This window comes from Eublepharis macularius, chromosome 5 (assembly GCF_028583425.1).
Source record: "Eublepharis macularius isolate TG4126 chromosome 5, MPM_Emac_v1.0, whole genome shotgun sequence".
Taxonomy (NCBI): domain Eukaryota; kingdom Metazoa; phylum Chordata; class Lepidosauria; order Squamata; family Eublepharidae; genus Eublepharis; species Eublepharis macularius.
This window is the reverse complement of record NC_072794.1, coordinates 131062556-131079150: the sequence shown is the minus strand read 5'-3', so window position 1 is coordinate 131079150 and position 16595 is coordinate 131062556. Positions and strand designations below refer to the sequence as shown.

The 16595-nt window shown below is 46.4% G+C and overlaps 1 protein-coding gene across 1 annotated transcript in view; it reads right to left on the bottom strand.

The window, feature by feature from the left end:
* The window catches only part of CEP250 (centrosomal protein 250), a 62749-nt gene continuing 46154 nt past the window's right edge, over positions 1 to 16595 (bottom strand). The window contains exons 27-33 of the mRNA XM_054981384.1: positions 16346 to 16500; positions 12418 to 14922; positions 10428 to 10550; positions 9983 to 10135; positions 8860 to 8967; positions 8522 to 8563; positions 1 to 1076 (exon numbers count right to left, since the gene is read on the bottom strand). Coding sequence (XP_054837359.1) covers positions 783 to 1076; positions 8522 to 8563; positions 8860 to 8967; positions 9983 to 10135; positions 10428 to 10550; positions 12418 to 14922; positions 16346 to 16500 — 3380 coding nt within the window. The 3' untranslated portion in view covers positions 1 to 782. The remainder of the gene's footprint in view (positions 1077 to 8521; positions 8564 to 8859; positions 8968 to 9982; positions 10136 to 10427; positions 10551 to 12417; positions 14923 to 16345; positions 16501 to 16595) is intronic.

The window sequence follows — 16595 nt, the reverse complement described above, 5'->3', positions numbered from 1 at the left end:
TGGAAAATATATTTATTACAAATATTAACAATTAGTACAAAAATATAAAAATAACTCAATTTACAATGTGCAGTTATAGAGCTGTTTAGAGCATGGCAAGGCATCAGTTATGAAATAAATCTCATTTCCTAATAAGATTAAAAAAATAAACTGAAGCTAATACTTTGTCAAAGGCTTTGTCGAAGCTAATACTCTTGGTTGGGACCTCTTCCATTTCCTAAATACCTATCTCGTTATGTTCTTAATCTCAATGCAGAATCATGCTGGCAATGTGTTCAGTGAGCTCAGCCTTCCTCAGAACTGAGTTTCTGTAATGAACCTCTGCTCTTCCTACTGGCAATTCAGAAAGTATAAAGCAGGGGTTTTTTTTAGATTGCTTCTCATTCCTTGGCTCAGATTTTTGTTCTATGACAACATTCTTCAAAATACAGACCTTCATTTAAAATGTAGCTAAATAGCTTGTTATTTCACAGCTTGATTGCATACACATGATCTTCACTGGTTTCAGTCTATACCTTTCAGAACACTTTAGAGTTATATTTTCAAGGATTCACATGTAAACTGAAACCAAAAAGGCTGCAGGATAATTAAATTAGCAGACTAGGTCCTAGGAAGGGTGAGTGAAAGGAAGGTCATGGCAGATTTGATTTACTTCTATTCACAGTTCAGTATGGGCTGAAATTTATACTGACCAAAAAAATTCTCAGAATTGACCTGTTAGCCACAGATTTTTGGACCTGGCTATGTTTCTGGAATGCTTTGGTTTCTTCAGCTCTTCCATACTATCTTGACTCTTTCTGTTGGACAGTTCTGGGTGTTGAGGTTACTGGTTGTTTTTCTGACAAGATGCCACCCCAGCTGATATTTGCCACTGCCAAGCTGTGGTTCAGGGTTTCATCAAGTTTGCGGGTCTCAGATGCTAGAACAGTAGCCTCAGGCTGCTGAGCTACAACATTTAAAGACTGTGAAAGTTCCTGATGTAAGCCGGAAAGTTCCTGGCTTGTTTTGGCACAGCAATCGATATAATCCTTCTTCTGCTTCCGCTCTAATGATAGCTGTGTTTGTAGCACAGACACCTAAAAAGGGAAAAGATGAACTAGCATACAATTTCTATCACTTTTCAGTAGTTCCACAGCAATTTGTATGTAGGGGTGTGCAATTCGGTTTCAATTAAAAATACTGAATTTTACCTGATTCAGTAAAATTTGGTATAACCAAATTTAAAATGGACTACCAAATTAGATTAGGTAATACTGAATTCAAGTTTACCAAATTTATTTGGCAAAATTCGGAAACAGTGACTGGGCTGTTCCTTTGCTAAGGAAAAGCAAAGAAACACTGCTTCCTGCCTTTTTAAAACTGCCTGCAAGGAGTTGAGGGTGGAAAGGAAAAGGTTTTTTTTACTTTTACACTTTAAAAACTGTTTTTTTGCTGTCAGGTTGCTTTGGTTGGGTTTTTGTGGTGGGGGGGGGCTTTGGTTTAAAGTTGGTTATATTTATTGTTCATTTTGCTTCTTGTTCTTCTGGGAGGGGTGGTCTTTTTTGTTTTATCCTGTTATGAGTGAACCTGTTGTGGGTGTTTTACAGTTACAGTTAATTTTACTAAATTCACCTCTAGTTTTGCTGCTTGTTTTTTGTAGGAGCTGTTTTCCCCTGTTGTTGGTGCTTGGGTGCTGTGTCTTTACAGTATTCATTGTTTTTTGGTTGGTGTTTTCTATTGCCATAAGTTTGGTTTGGTGTTCAATTGTTGTTGGTTCAGGGTTGTTGTTCTTCTGGGGGGTGTTTGCTGGGGTGCTTGGTTCAGTTTAGTTACCAAGTGGTGATTGAGTGTACTTTCAGGAGTAGGTCCCCTGCAAATTTTGTGAATTTTGCTTGCAAAATGCCACATCTAGCACCCTGGGTAGCCCCCAGATAGCTTTCCGCATAGGGAACAATGGAAATTGGAGATGGTTGGGGGCAACTTCTTTGGGGGGCATAAAATGGCCCCCCAGGTTCCAATCTTTATGAAAATTGGGGGTCGTTAGAGGACAGTTAAGAGTATGTCCCCTGCAAATTTGGTGACATTCGGTCAAAAATGACTCCCCACAGGCCACCAGATATACCTGAATTGCGTTTCCCATAGGAAACAACTGCCAGATTTTACCGAATTTGCTTTGTATTACCAAACTGAACTGGAGAATGAATTTGGTATTTGGGGAATGCTGCTTTTTTTTCCAGTTTGGTATTACCAAATCCGAATTTACCAATTTTTTTCCTGTGCACACCCCTAATTATATGTGCATGTTGCATATACATAATGAGACATTTAAGAACAAGATCAGAAGACCATGATTTCACATCTACTGAAAAGTAAAAAAGCAAGATTTTGAAAGATTAAGAACAGGAACTGGCTCTCTTAAAGACTTCCTCACTCATATTAAAATGTCTCAGTGAACCTCTCTGGAAGTGCTTAGCCAGTATGGAAACGTGAAAGAAGAGGTGCTGTACCTCATGAAGAAAACAGGGTTGACATACCTGTAACTTATGTTCATCGAGTTCTTCTGTGCTGACACACATGGGACTGCGCAGGCGCAGGCCAGCCGCCGGAGAATCTTCCATAGCTTCTATAGCTCCGAAGGGGCCGTTTGTCGCGCGCCTCAGCGACCGTTTTCCCGCCCAAACGGTCACGTGCTCCTCCAGCGACCAACGGCCCCTTCCCTCAGTTCTCCTTGCCGCCGCTTATCCAATACACATAGTCACCACCTGCATGGACGCCAATATTTGTTACAGCCCACACAGCATTGTGCATTGGAGTTCACAGCGGGGTAGGAGGGAGGGTTGTGTGTCAGCACAGAAGAACTCGATGAACATAAGTTACAGGTATGTCAACCCTGTTTTCATCTTCGTTCTTCTGTGCCTCCACACATGGGAGTGTACCAAGCTTCACACAATAAGGAAGGTGGGGTGAAGTCCAACACAATTTTATTGTATCACACAAGAACCATCAGCAAGTGTAAACAACATATAACTATACACAAATATACATACAAAAATAACACATATATACTCAATAAATATATACATAAGCATATATACATATAACACATACAACTACAAAAAATTGTAGCATCATAGCGTAGCATCCCAGAACCCCTTAGGAAAAAAGGGAATGCAATACAGCCCTGGCCACAGCCACATCTCGCCCTGTATCCACATCCACAGCATAATGCCTGACAAAGGTGTCAGCCAGGTGGCTGCCCTACAGATGCTAGCCAACGGAACCCCTCGGAGGAGAGCCGAAGAGGCAGCCTGGGACCGTGTGGAATGGGCCCTAACCTGCAGCGGGCAGCTCGCCCCGGCCAGGGAATAAGCCTTACTAATTGCCGTTACAATCCACCTGGACAGAGTCTGCGAGGAAGCCCTATTGCCCTTGTCCTTCGCCCCAAAACACACAAACAGGTGAGGACACTTTCGGAAGCCCTTTGTCCTGTCCAGATAGAAAGCTAACGCCCTCTTCAAATCCAGAGTGTGCAGCGCCTTTTCCCCCTTGGAAGAGGGATGAGGAAAGAATGTAGGAAGTGATATTTCCTGCGACAGATGAAAGTGGACACTACCTTAGGCAGGAAACCCAGGCAGGGACGCAATACCACCCTATTGGGATGGAATAAAAGGAAGGGGGGATCAGACCTTAGCGCAGAGAGCTCACTGACCCTCCTGGCAGAGGTTATAGCCACTAGGAATGCCACCTTGTACGATAGCAGGTCCAAGGGGCAGGTCGCCAAAGGTTCGAAGGGAGGCAACATTAGCCGTGCCAGCACCAAAGACAGTGACCATTGTGGTACAGGAGGCGACACCGGTGGGTAGAGGTTGAACATCCCCTTAAGGAACTGGCGGGACTTTGGGTGGGAAAAAACCGTGCTACCATCAACACGAGAGTGGGTAGCAGAGATAGCTGCCAGGTGAACCTTGAGGGAGGTAACCCTTAATCCCTGGTCCCTCAGGAGGCACAAATAGTCAAAAACTAGCCCTAGGGAGCTATCCGTAGGCACCACCCCTTTCTCACGTGCCCAGGTCTCAAACCTCCGCCACTTGGCCTCGTAAGAGCGCCGGGTAGATGGCTTGTGGGCATTCAGGAGGACCTGTTCCACCTGCGTGGAAAAAGTCAACGAGGAGGGACGATCCGCCAAGCTGCCAGGTGCAGCTTCCCGGGGTCGTGGTGAAGAATGTCCCCGTTCTTCAAAAGATCCTGCCAAGGGGGCAGCTTCACATAGGTCCGCCGAGACAGCTGCAGGAGCCGTGGGAACCAGACTTGCCTCGGCCAAAAAGGGGCCACCAAGATGCAGTCTGTCCTGTCCTCCTCTATTTTGCACAGGACCTTGGCTATCAAGGGGAAGGGCGGAAACATGTAATGCAACCCCCGGTTCCACGTAAACAGGAAGGCATCCCCAATAGAGAGCGGATCGCTCCCTGCCCGGGAACAGAATGTCTGGGCTTTGGCGTTCTCCGCCGTAGCGAACACATCTACAACCGGGTGTCCCCACAGCTGGAAGATCAGCCCACTGCACCCGTCGTTGAGCTCCCATTCGTGGTCTATCAACCGAACCCTGCTCAGGGCGTCCGCCCGAGCGTTGTCTGACCCAGCCACATGTATGGCTCGCAGAGTGACGCCATTCTTGACTGCCCACTGCCAGGTGAGCGTGGCTTCCCGGCAGAGAGTCATGGACGCAGTGCCCCCTTGCTGGTTCACGTAGTACATGGCAGTGGTGTTGTCTGTCTGTACCAACACGTGACGATTTCGCAGCAGAGCTGTAAGGGACACAAGCGCAAAACGAATGGCTCTTAGTTCCAAAACATTGATATGGAGCGCCTTTTCACCTTCAGTCCAGACGTCCTGGACACAGACATCCCCACAGTAAGCCCCCCATCCCACCAGAGAGGCATCCGTGGTCACCGTGATGTCAGGATGTTGATAACCGAAAGGGAAACCTCCAAACAAATTGCCCTCAGACAACCACCAATCCAACGAGGACAGTATGCTCCTAGGAACGGAGAGCTTGAGGGACGGAGGGTGCTGAAAAGCATCATACCTTCGTACAAACCAGTTCTGGAGAGGCCGCAAATGCAGCCTGGCGAGGGGGATTACAGAAGTAGCAGCAGCCATATGGCCCAGCAAGCACTGGATAGTGCGTACCGGTTGAAAACGGTTCCTCTTAAACATGGACACAAGACCCTTTAGGGACCTAGCCCTCTCCTGGGGGAGCAGAGCCTTACCCTTCACAGAGTCCAGAAGTGCACCAATGTAGGAGACCGTACGACTGGGAATCAATTTAGATTTTTCTAGATTAACCACGAGGCCCAATCGGTCACATGTGGTAAGCACCAGATCAAGGTCCTGGACTAATCTGGGCTCAGACTCAGCCACGATGAGCCAGTCATCAAGGTACGGAAAAATTGAACAGCCCTGCTCCCGAAGGAAGGAGACCACAGGAGCAACACACTTAGTGAACACCCGTGGGGCAGTGGACAGGCCAAAGGGGAGCACCTTGTATTGAAAGACCCTTTGCCGGTAAACAAAACTCAGGTATTTCCTATGTTCTTCACGTATCCCCACATGAAAATATGCGTCCTTCAGATCCAGGACCGCAAACCAGTCCCCCTTCCTGAGCAGGGCAAGCACAGTTGCCAACGTTACCATTTTAAATTTAGTCACCCTCAAATAGGCATTAAGGCCTCGCAAGTCCAGAATGGGACGCAACCCCCCGTCCTTTTTGGGGACTAGGAAGAACCTGGAGAAGAACCCCTTCACAGAGCCTTCATAGGGCACTTCCTTTATAGCTCCCTTGGCCAAGAGCGATGTTATTTCAGTGTCCAGCTCGGCCATAGTGTTATTGACAGCGGTCAGCGGTGAACAGCATCTCGGCAGTTCAATGAATTCCAGCCCGTACCCCTTCTCAACAATAGTTAAGACCCATGAGTCAGATGTTATTGACTCCCACTCCGAGAGGAATGGCCTCAGTCTGTCTGAGAAGTTCGGTGGTACGGCTGGGTTGACCCATCAGTACTGCCTCCCAGGGCCCTGCTGCTCCTTCTGTTGGGCCGGAGGCTGCGAGGAACGAGGTTTGAACGGCCTACGCCTCCTGGGCTGCTGCTGAGGAGGGTAGTGTCGCTGTTGATAAGCCGGAAACGGTTGGTAACCCGGCCGCTGCTGCTGGTACCTGCCCTGGTAGTGGTAAGGGCCGTACCTGGGAGTGTACCGTGGCTTGTAGGCGGGTTTGTCCGTGGGAGCCAGGCCCAAGGACCGTGCCGTCTGCCTGTCCTCCTTCTTTTTCTTTAAGGCCTCATCGGTGGACGCGGAGAACAGTGATTCCCCTTCGAAAGGAAGGCCTTCCACCCGGGACCTCACTTCCTGGGAAAGGGCCGTAGACCGCAGCCATGAGTGGCGTCGGAGGACGATGGCGGAAGTCATCCCACGAGCTGCTGTGTCGGCTGCATGGCTCCCTGCATTTAGCTGCTGTTTTGACAGGCGGACAGCTTCTGTCTGCAGGAGCGACACCACTGCCTTCTGTTCAGGGGGGAGGATGCCAACATAGGATGCCAACTTTTCCCAGAGGTAGAGCTGGTACCCAGCCATAATCGTCTGGTAGTTGGCAATCCTCAGCCCTAGGGACGCGATGGAATACTGCCGTCTACCCAGGGCATCTAGCTTCCTCCCCTCCTTGTCAGGTGGCGCTGAGGGTGCTCCAGAGCGGCGAGACTGGAACTCCTCCGTGACGAGCGATGAAGGCGGAGGGTGCTTCAACAACGACGGCCAGGTGCCCTGTTTAATCTTATAAAGCTGCTCAATCCTCCTCGAGGTGGCAGGTTGTTCACAGGGCACCTTCCACACCTTCTCGACAATTTCCTCTATCCCCTCAAGCATAGGGAAGCCAACGGTTGCAGGATTGTCCGCATAGACCCTCCTGAGCAGCTTGTCCTTGGTTTGGGGAACGGCTGAGGAGATGTCCATTTCTAAAGCTTGAGCCATCCGAGCCATCTGATCTGCGTAGATTCTCAAATCTTCATATGGAGAACTACTGCTCGGCGCCACGTTGTCGTCTGGTGAAGGCTCGGAACAGGACTCGGAACCGTAATCTCCGACACTGCCGATGTCCTCCCCTTCGGAACTGTGCGATTCCTCTCCCCAGGCCGGCGGAGGGAACCATGCCTGCCTAGAGGTCGAGGGCCTCGGTTCCGAGTATGCGAAACCAGGAGCCCCTTCCCATTGGCAATGGAAAGCGGGAGGCAGATCCGAAGCTTGACGATGACGGGAGGCCAACGAGCGCACGGAACCGACACTCCCCTCCTCGGACCGACGTCGCTCACGACTGGAAGCAGCTGCTGGCGAGCGGTGACCAGAAGACGACCGATCCCGGCGACTCGGAGGCGGGCCTGGATCAGCTACCGGGGAAGGCGCCGATGGTACAACCTCGAACGCGCCCGGGTCCGGCACATCCTCCGGAACCGGAGAGCCCAGGTGAGGAGACGGTGTGCGCGGAATCAGGATGACCTCCTCCGTCGGAACCGAGCGTGGAGAGCGATGACGGTGCTTGGTCTTTTTCTTCTTTGCCGGTGGCTCTGAAGAAGATCTCGGTACCGACGCAGCTCTGGATGACGACGAGCGCGGCTTAGCCACCGGAATCGACCCAGCCGTCGGTTCCGACCGAGGGCTCGGAACCACGATCTTCGGCCCCGAGGCGGCAGCTCTCGGATCCGACGCGGTAGAAGAAGCGCTTCGGGGCGGCCGCGCCGAACCCTGCGCTGGAGAGGTTGTCTTCGACGCCGCGGCACTTGCGGGGCGTGCAGACCGAGCGGAGGACACAGAACCCGCCCTCGAGCGCCCTCCGACAGAGGGGCTTGGGCCAGCCTTGGGGGAGGGCAGCGGTGTTGCCGTCGACATGACCGCTTTCCAGAGGGAGGAATTCAGCCGGGCCTGCCGATCCTGACGGGCCTTATTCGTGAACCCCTGGCAGATTTTGCAGGCGGTCACATTGTGGGTCTCCCCCAGACAAAAAAGGCACTGGTCGTGGCCATCGGTCTGCGCCATTTTAGTATGGCACTTCAGGCAACGCTTGAAGAGTGCCTTTGAGGCCATCTTCAGGGGCGCGCAAATAAGAGAGGTCAACCAGTCCGAGTCAGAAACCGTTCGTTAATTACCGTCCAAATCAGTATCCAAAGCGAAGTCCGAAGTCCAAACTGATGTCCAAATAAACCAGAAGATCAATCACAAGCAATAAGCGCAGAGCAACGAAGCTAACGTTCTCTCCCAGCGGCGGCAAGAAGAGAACTGAGGGAAGGGGCCGTTGGTCGCTGGAGGAGCACGTGACCGTTTGGGCGGGAAAACGGTCGCTGAGGCGCGCGACAAACGGCCCCTTCGGAGCTATAGAAGCTATGGAAGATTCTCCGGCGGCTGGCCTGCGCCTGCGCAGTCCCATGTGTGGAGGCACAGAAGAACGAAGATGAACAGAGCTATATGTTTTGATGTGTCGTGTATGTTAACCACTCACCTGTTTTTGCAAGTCTGCTAGCTGCTTATAGAAAGCTTCTTCCTAGAGAAAAAGAGTCAAGACAATTTAAACTAACCATCTGCTCATTTTTAAACAGTGCAGTACCCAGGGACAGAAGACAGAGGACAACAACTTATGCCTACCATGCATAATACAAGCAATCTCCATGATTCAAATCTTCCTCCAACATATTCAAGGTTAAGCCAATATGTGCGCATTAATACCATTTAATAAGACTTATATGCTACTAATGGGAAGAAAAAGATTCTAACAAAAAGAAAACCACACTTTATAGATTTAAGTGGAGCTTCTTATTTTAAAATGTACAAATATTCGACCTTTGCAATGGCTGGAACCTTTGGGGGTCCTGAGTCAGCCTGAGAGAGACTGAAGTTCAGAGAAAGGTCTCCGCAGGTCCTTTTCAATCGCCTCCGTTCATGTTCCACCTGCACTCAAGAAGAGGAAGGGGACAGGATGCAATCCAGAAACAGAAGATACCAACATGACTTGAATCAAGCAGGATAGTATTGTAAGCTGTAAAAATAAGCCACACTTTATGAGAGAGATCCCATAATGGCCTTTTTGCCTGGGAATACCCTGCTATCTAATCCTTTGCAGCTGCTCAACACCCTCTCCCAATTGCTGTTGCCTTTAAAAGGAGTTGCATCCTGAAGATGCTGCCTTTCTGCCTAGGGAGACTTCTGACCTCTTCCAGCTACTCAGCTCCACCCCCAGCTGCCTGCCTGTATAACAAGCAAACAAAACAAACCTGAAAGCTGATATGTTTTGTTAATTATTTGATGTCTGTTTTATAATAAGATGATTAATATTAGTTAGCCACCTTGGGTATTCTTTTGAACAGAAAGGATACAAATAAATAAATAAATAACCGATTAGATCTCCCAACATAATTTACTTTCACTGAAAAGCATTTCCAGGGAACTCAAATAGGATCTAGACAGCAATACTGAGGGTGGGAGTATTTAATTGTTTCACCTATGGAATCTTCCTGATGTAAATCATATTCCTAAACTCCACTGGGGAAAATGGCTCCTTTACCTTTTCCACTGCAGGGCTAATAGCAAGTTCAGAAGGGCCATTTATATCTGGGAAAATAGAGGCATGGGGGAAAAGATTAAACATTTTATTCCCAAGCACTATCACTAGGATCCTCTCCCTCAACCACCCACCTCCATATGCTTTTCTGTGAAAATAAATGCATAAGTCTGGGCTGAGTGACAGATCTCCTGCATGACATGTATATTAGCACCAAGTCCCTGTGCTCAGTTGCAGAGGACTAACTAATGAGAACAGTGAATTAAGAGGCTTCTGTACTGGAAGAGTCAGAAGTACAGAAACTGTGTATAAGAATATGCTTTGGGTGATAATACGAACAATTATATCACATGGGAGTGCGGAGAAGTCAGAAAACAACACAGTTTCCCTTCTGGGGAAACTCACCTGCTCTAGTGTACCTCTCAGCTGTATATTGTGCTGCTTCAGACCCTGTTTGTCATTCTCCAGCCTGGCAACTGCTTCCTGTAGAAGTTTCAGGCGCCTGTACAGGACTCGCTTTTCGATCACCCACAGCAGCTCTCCTTCTTTCTTAAGAGCCTGCATAATGCAGAAAACAGTGTCGGATAATCAGGAACCACCCTACCATACAGGAGAGGGAACTGCATCCAGCATATGCAGATAGCAACTAAAGACAGAGACACGGCAGTATGTTTTCATTCCTTTGAATAAACCTTCTTTGTTCAAGGGTTTAGTTGCTGGAAACAAGAATCAGACAACTAACCCATTAAGCCATATATGTCAACTGGAAGACATATTCCAGAACTGCCTCTTCTACATCACAAGTGCTGCAGTGCTCTTGTCTTACTGTCATCCTCGGTTGACTTCTTACCTCTCCAGCCTCTTTAGTGGCTGATGTGCCATTTTCTCTAGGAAGCAAATCCACATCTCCTGTTAGAGCTTTAGTAATCTCCCTCTCTTCCTCCAGTGCTTTGAAAGCTCTATTCAACTGCTCCTGTGGAAAAACAGGTAGTACTGATCACTAAAGTACCTAGATACTAAGTGGAGCCCTGCTGGATCTGACCAAGTCCAGCAATCAGTTTCACACAATAGTCAACCAGTTGCCTTGGAGAGCCAACAAGCAGGGTACAGAGGTCAAGGACCTCCTTTTGATATTGTCTCTTAGCACTGGTGGTTAGAGGTGTGCTGCTTCTGAATATGGAGGTTCCTTTTGGTCACTATGGCTAGTAGCCACTAATAGATCTATTCTCCATTAATTTGTTTTTAAGTTTATGTTGCAGTCTAATCTATTTTTTTAAAAAAAACATGGTTACCTCCAACTAAACAGTTCTTCAGTACAGAGTGGACTATTTCTAAAGTATTTGCAAATGATAGCACAAACCTAATCTTTGCCTGATAATGAAAGAAACTGAAAGTGCCTTATGACCTAACTATACCTTACATTTTCACCCAACTCAAATGTGTATTGTAAATTTTGTGCTGGGAACTTAATCTCTAGCACGTGTGGGTCAAATTGGATCAGGACTGTGTCACAGACTCCTCAAGAAGCCCAGGAGTTGGGGGGTCAAGAGCAAAACATATTTCTGGGAAACAAAACAGCCTCACTTCCCAGGGTAACAAGATACCACCGTTCCCTCTTAACTAAACCTAAGCTTGGAGATCAAGGAGCTAAGTCTCCAGTCATTCTACATGTTACTCAAGAAGTCAGCCTTGCAAGGTAGGATGCCTGCAGTCTGACTTCCTCATTATTTGCTAGTAGAAGCCGGACAGGCCAAAGTACTGGATTCAGATTGATGCCTCAAACCCCAAATAACACAACAGAAAAGTTTACTACAGAATTATGCAAAAGATGACAAATATAGACATTGTGCAAGACAGGAAAGAAAGCTGAATCTCTACTTTAAAATTCTGTACAGGCTTTGGTTACCTAGCCCAGATGTTACCTCTCAGGTCAAACCACAAAGTCCAATAGCACTCCAAAGTCCAGAAACAAAAGGCTTAGAGCTGACATCTATACCAGTTGTAAGGTCCAGAGCTCAAGATGACTTGTAAGCAGCAAGTATGCCACAGACGGCATAGAACAAAATGAAGACCTTTGCTTTATGCCAGGCTGCCCACATCATGGCCGTTTCCTGCTTGACCAATCAGTGGTGTTACTAAGACATATGACCACATTTCTCTGCAGCTGAAACATGATCGCAATCAGAGCAACTTGCCCCTACCAGAGTTCCTTGTGCTAATGAGAAGGAATGCAAGTGGAGAGCATCCCTCCTGGTCTCTGGTCCTGAAGCCCTCTAATCCCCATGATCTCATCCATACCTGCGTGCCTTAGTTTCCTCTCCTTTTCCCTCTGGAAAACTGCTAACTCAAAGCTGCAGTAAGTGTCCAGAGGTTTCTCTTCTGTGGGCTGATTAGGCGCAAAAGCTTGGACCAACGTTTTAAAAAGCCAAGTAATGGACTAGCAAAGGCCAGTTTCTTGACAGGCTGTGGCAGAAGGGAAGAAGGCTTCCCCTCTGCACTGTTTTCTCAAACTGGAATGGCCCTGAGGAACTGCTATTTCCTCTGCTGCAAGTTCTTCATGTGCTGATGAGGTACATCTAGGTTTCCACAGCAGGGCAAATAGCATCACCCAGACTGTTTCAGGTTGGGGGGGTGAGACTTAAGATGCTCTCTTAGTGCCACCAACAGTCCCAATCCAAGTTAGGCCTGCATGAGCTGGGCATTATGTTCCCAACACGGAATACACAGTGGATTGCACAGACTTGGAGAAAATAAAATGTGTAGTTAGGCCCTTAGAATGAACAGTTTTGTTATACCCTAAAAACCTGCAGGCTTTTGAAATAGAGTGATTAAATGCCTACCTGAAGATGAAACCTGTCTTTATCCCTGTCTGAAATCATGGTCTGCATGATACCCATTTCCTTCTTCAGGGCTTTCAGAGCCTCTTCACTTTGGGACAGGGACAGACTCAACTTCTGTGCTTTCTCTCTCCATTCTATCTCTGCACTCTCAGTCTGGTTAAGAATCGTCATTACACGATTCAGTTCCTCCTCGTTTACTCTTTTCTCCTCTTCCAACTGCTGGATTTTTTCCTTTTGCCACTCTAACTTCTGGTCCTTTTCCTGAAAAGCCTTTCTCTTGATTGCCTCTTCTTCCTTCAACACCAGAAGCTTTTGGATATGGCTCTGTACATTGTTCTGTTCACTATCTTGCAATCTCAGGGCTGAGAGTATCTGCTTCAGATGTTTACTACACGTCAACAATTCCTCTTCTTTGCCTCCAATTTTCTCTTCTAGTTGCTTGACCTTCTCTCTCTCCTGCTTAATCTCATCATCTTTCTTCTCTAACATGTGCTGAAGATACTGTATATTTTCCTGAAGCTCCTTAACCCCATCATTAATTTGTTTTTGCTCTATGTCACGCTGACCATTCATCCTGTCCTTTTCTCTCTGATCTTCTAGAATTTCCTCTTTTTCTCTGGGATGTTTCCCATTCCCCTTTTCAGTCATCACAAATTGGAGACAGTGTATATCTGCCTGTTCATGTTTGTGCTGGAACTCTGGGAAGTTTCCCTCATGTTCTCTCTCTTTAATTTCTTTCTCAAAACGACTTGCTTGATTCTTACATGCTTGTAGTTCTGCCTGTGTGGTTTCTATCTTAAGAAGGTAAGTGTTAATTTGCTTGGCCTGCTTGAGAATTTCTTCATCTTTCTCCTTTATCAGTTGATTACTTCTATCTAGATCCTGCTGTAGGCTTACTACATGATTCTCTTTCAGCTCTGTCAGTTTTGAGAGTTCCTGAACAAGTCCTTGTAAGGATTCTATCTCTTGGTCTTTGTCTTGAACAGAAGATTTGGCAAATTCCAATTTCTCCAAGATAGACTTTGTCTGTATTATTGCCACTTCCTCTTGTTGCTGAAGTTGGTGGTTCTCCTTCTCTAAGGACTCCAACTCTCTCTGTGTGTTTCTCAAAGCTTGTTTTGCTTCTTGAAGATCAGCTTGCATTTCCTTCACCTGTCTGTCTGTCTCTTTGTTGTGATCCTCATGCTCCTCTTTCAGAGATTCAATTTCTTGCTCTCTTCTCCTTAATACCACTTTGAGTCGTCCCAACATTTCAAGAATTGTCTCCTGCAACTGAAGTTTATCTTCTTGTTTCTTGAGGTTTATGTTCTCTCTCTCAACATTATCATCTCTTTCCTTTAGTGCTGCTGTGCTGCACTGAACATATCCAAGTAAATCTTTTACCTGGCTTTCCACTTTTTCTTCATGTTGCCTTTGGAACTCCAGCTCTTTGTCCTTTTCCTTTAATGTTTCTTGAGACTTTGCTACAAGTTCACGGAGAGCATTTAGTTCCATTTCCATTTCTTCTTCCATCTCTCTTACTTTCTGCTTTTGTGATTCAAGCTCTTGATCTCTCTGAGTCAGGGTGAATGTTACTTTTTTTACTTTCTCACATAGCTCATGAAGTTGTGCCTCCCTCTGAACCTCACACTGCTGAAAATTAGTTATCTGTTCCTTCTGAGCTTCTATCTCAAGTTCTTTGTCCCTAAGAATGGCCTTCATATGTTGGAGGCTTGCGTGAAAAGCATTTACCTGCTTTTCCACCTGTTCTTCCCGTTCTTGAAGCAGCTGCTTCTGAGATGTGAGCTCCCAATCTTTTTCACTCAATTGTATTTTCAATTCATCTAAATCTTTTAATAAAGCTCCAATTTGTGATGACTCATTCTCTTCCATCATCTGGAATTTTTCCTCCTTGATTTTAGTTTCTTTGACTTTTTCCTCTAGAGTTAGGGTGAGGCTTTCTATTTCAGTTTTTTGGTTTTGTGTCAGCTCTTCTAGTTTTTTGACTTTTTCATTTTGAGATTTCATAGTTTGGAGGCTCTCTTTTAGGTCTACATTTAGTCTTTCTAGAGCAGCTGCCTGCATTTTATTCTGCTTCCCTAGTTCTTCAAATTGTTTTTTTTGAGATTCAATTTCTTGACCTTTCTTCTCTAAATCTTTAGTTAAATGTTCTACAGTAGCCTTTTGCACTTCTCTGTGCTTCTCCAGATCCTTAATCTGTTTCAGATGGGATTTTATTTCTTCATCTCTCTTTGTTACAGTGGCTATTAGGTGATCTAGATTTTCTTGCAAGTCTTTTCCCACTTTTGCTTCTTGCTGTAATGTCATGAGTCTTTCCTGTTGAGTCTCTCCTTCCTCCTGTTTAATTTTGAGGGTTGAAAGAACAGTCTGAAGCTCCTGCTCCAGGGATTGATTCATCTTTTCCATGGCATTTGCTCGAATCTCAGAGGCTGTGACAGATTCCCGAAGAAGGTCCAACTCCCATACTATCTTCTCCTTCGCCATCTGTAGTTTGTCTTGTTCATTCTGGAAAACACAAATAACCTGTTCAGTTTAGTCTTGATGGTTTGGATCCTGCAGTAAATTTCTAATGGAAGGAGGGAGCGATTCCTCCACATACACACTGCAGTCCCCCAGAAGACAGGTGTCATATTAACAACTATGTTGTTGCCAGAAAAGAGATACTTTTACAAAAGCTGTGAAAGAAGCTTAGAGAGAGTAAGAGGGTATAACAAGAGATCACTTGCTTCCTCAAAATTTCTGCCTTTTAAGTCTCAACCTCTGCGATGCCATCTCTCTCACGACCTTCAAATCCTCCTGAAAACCCATCTTTTCCATGAAGCCTTTGGCACAACCGCTTAGTTCCCCCTCTCCAAACTATGTATATGTAATGTAACTGGAATAAAGTTTATTCTTCCTGTACATTCCCAGTTCCACCTCCTTCCAATCCCTTTGTTGTCACTTTTATGTCAAAGTTTCGATTATAAATTCCTCAGGGCAAGAATCCATTTTCTTGTAATCTACAGGGATTTGTACATGGATAACACTTTATAAGTCATATAAGCAACAACAAGCAGTATTTGTACACTGTGTACTTTATTTTAGGATGCACAATATCAAGGAAAACTAAAACTTCCTTGTCAGGGTTGTCCAATTCCATGTTACTAGATACATGAAGCTATACCAAGTCAGATTATTAGTCTATCAAGATTAATATTGTATTGTCGAAGGCTTTCACGGCCGGAGAACGATGGTTGTTGTGGGTTTTCCGGGCTGTATTGCCGTGGTCTTGGCATTGTAGTTCCTGACGTTTCGCCAGCTGCTGTGGCTGGCATCTTCAGAGGTGTAGCACCAAAAGACAGAGATCTCTCAGTGTCACAGTGTGGAAAAGATGTTGGCAGGTCATTTGTATCTACTCAGGAGGGGTGGGGTTGAGCTGAGTCATCCTGTAAGAGTTTCCCAGGGTGTGGAATGCTAATGGCGGGAGGCTTCACTGAACCTCCTCAGGATACAGTGAAGCCTCCCGCCATTAGCATTCCACACCCTGGGAAACTCTTACAGGATGACTCAGCTCAACCCCACCCCTCCTGAGTAGATACAAATGACCTGCCAACATCTTTTCCACACTGTGACACTGAGAGATCTCTGTCTTTTGGTGCTACACCTCTGAAGATGCCAGCCACAGCTGCTGGCGAAACGTCAGGAACTACAATGCCAAGACCACGGCAATACAGCCCGGAAAACCCACAACAACCAAGATTAATATTGTCTATTAAGACTGGCCGCAGTTCTCTAGGCTCTCAAGCAGAGGTCTTTTGTGTCACCTATTGCCCAATCCTTTCAACTGGGTATGCTGGCGATTGCATGAAAAACAGATGCTCTGTCAGTGAGTCATGGCCCCTTCCCCCAAACCATTTTTAAGACTTCTTAAACCATTTGTTACCCTCACCAATGCATCCTTCTTTTGCTTCTCAGCACTCTCTAGAGACTTCTCCAAAGTGGTCACCTTTGCACGCAAAGTCATATTCTCTTCTTTGCAAGCAATGACCTCTACCTTCAAGACAGACTCCAAGGAGAGATACTTGCCATCAGCCACCTTTTTTTCTGAAACGGAGAAAGTAAGATGGAAAGAGATCAAATAGCAGTTATGTCTGATAATGTCTTTTATCCTATAATGAGAAAGTAGCCATGTGATTTTT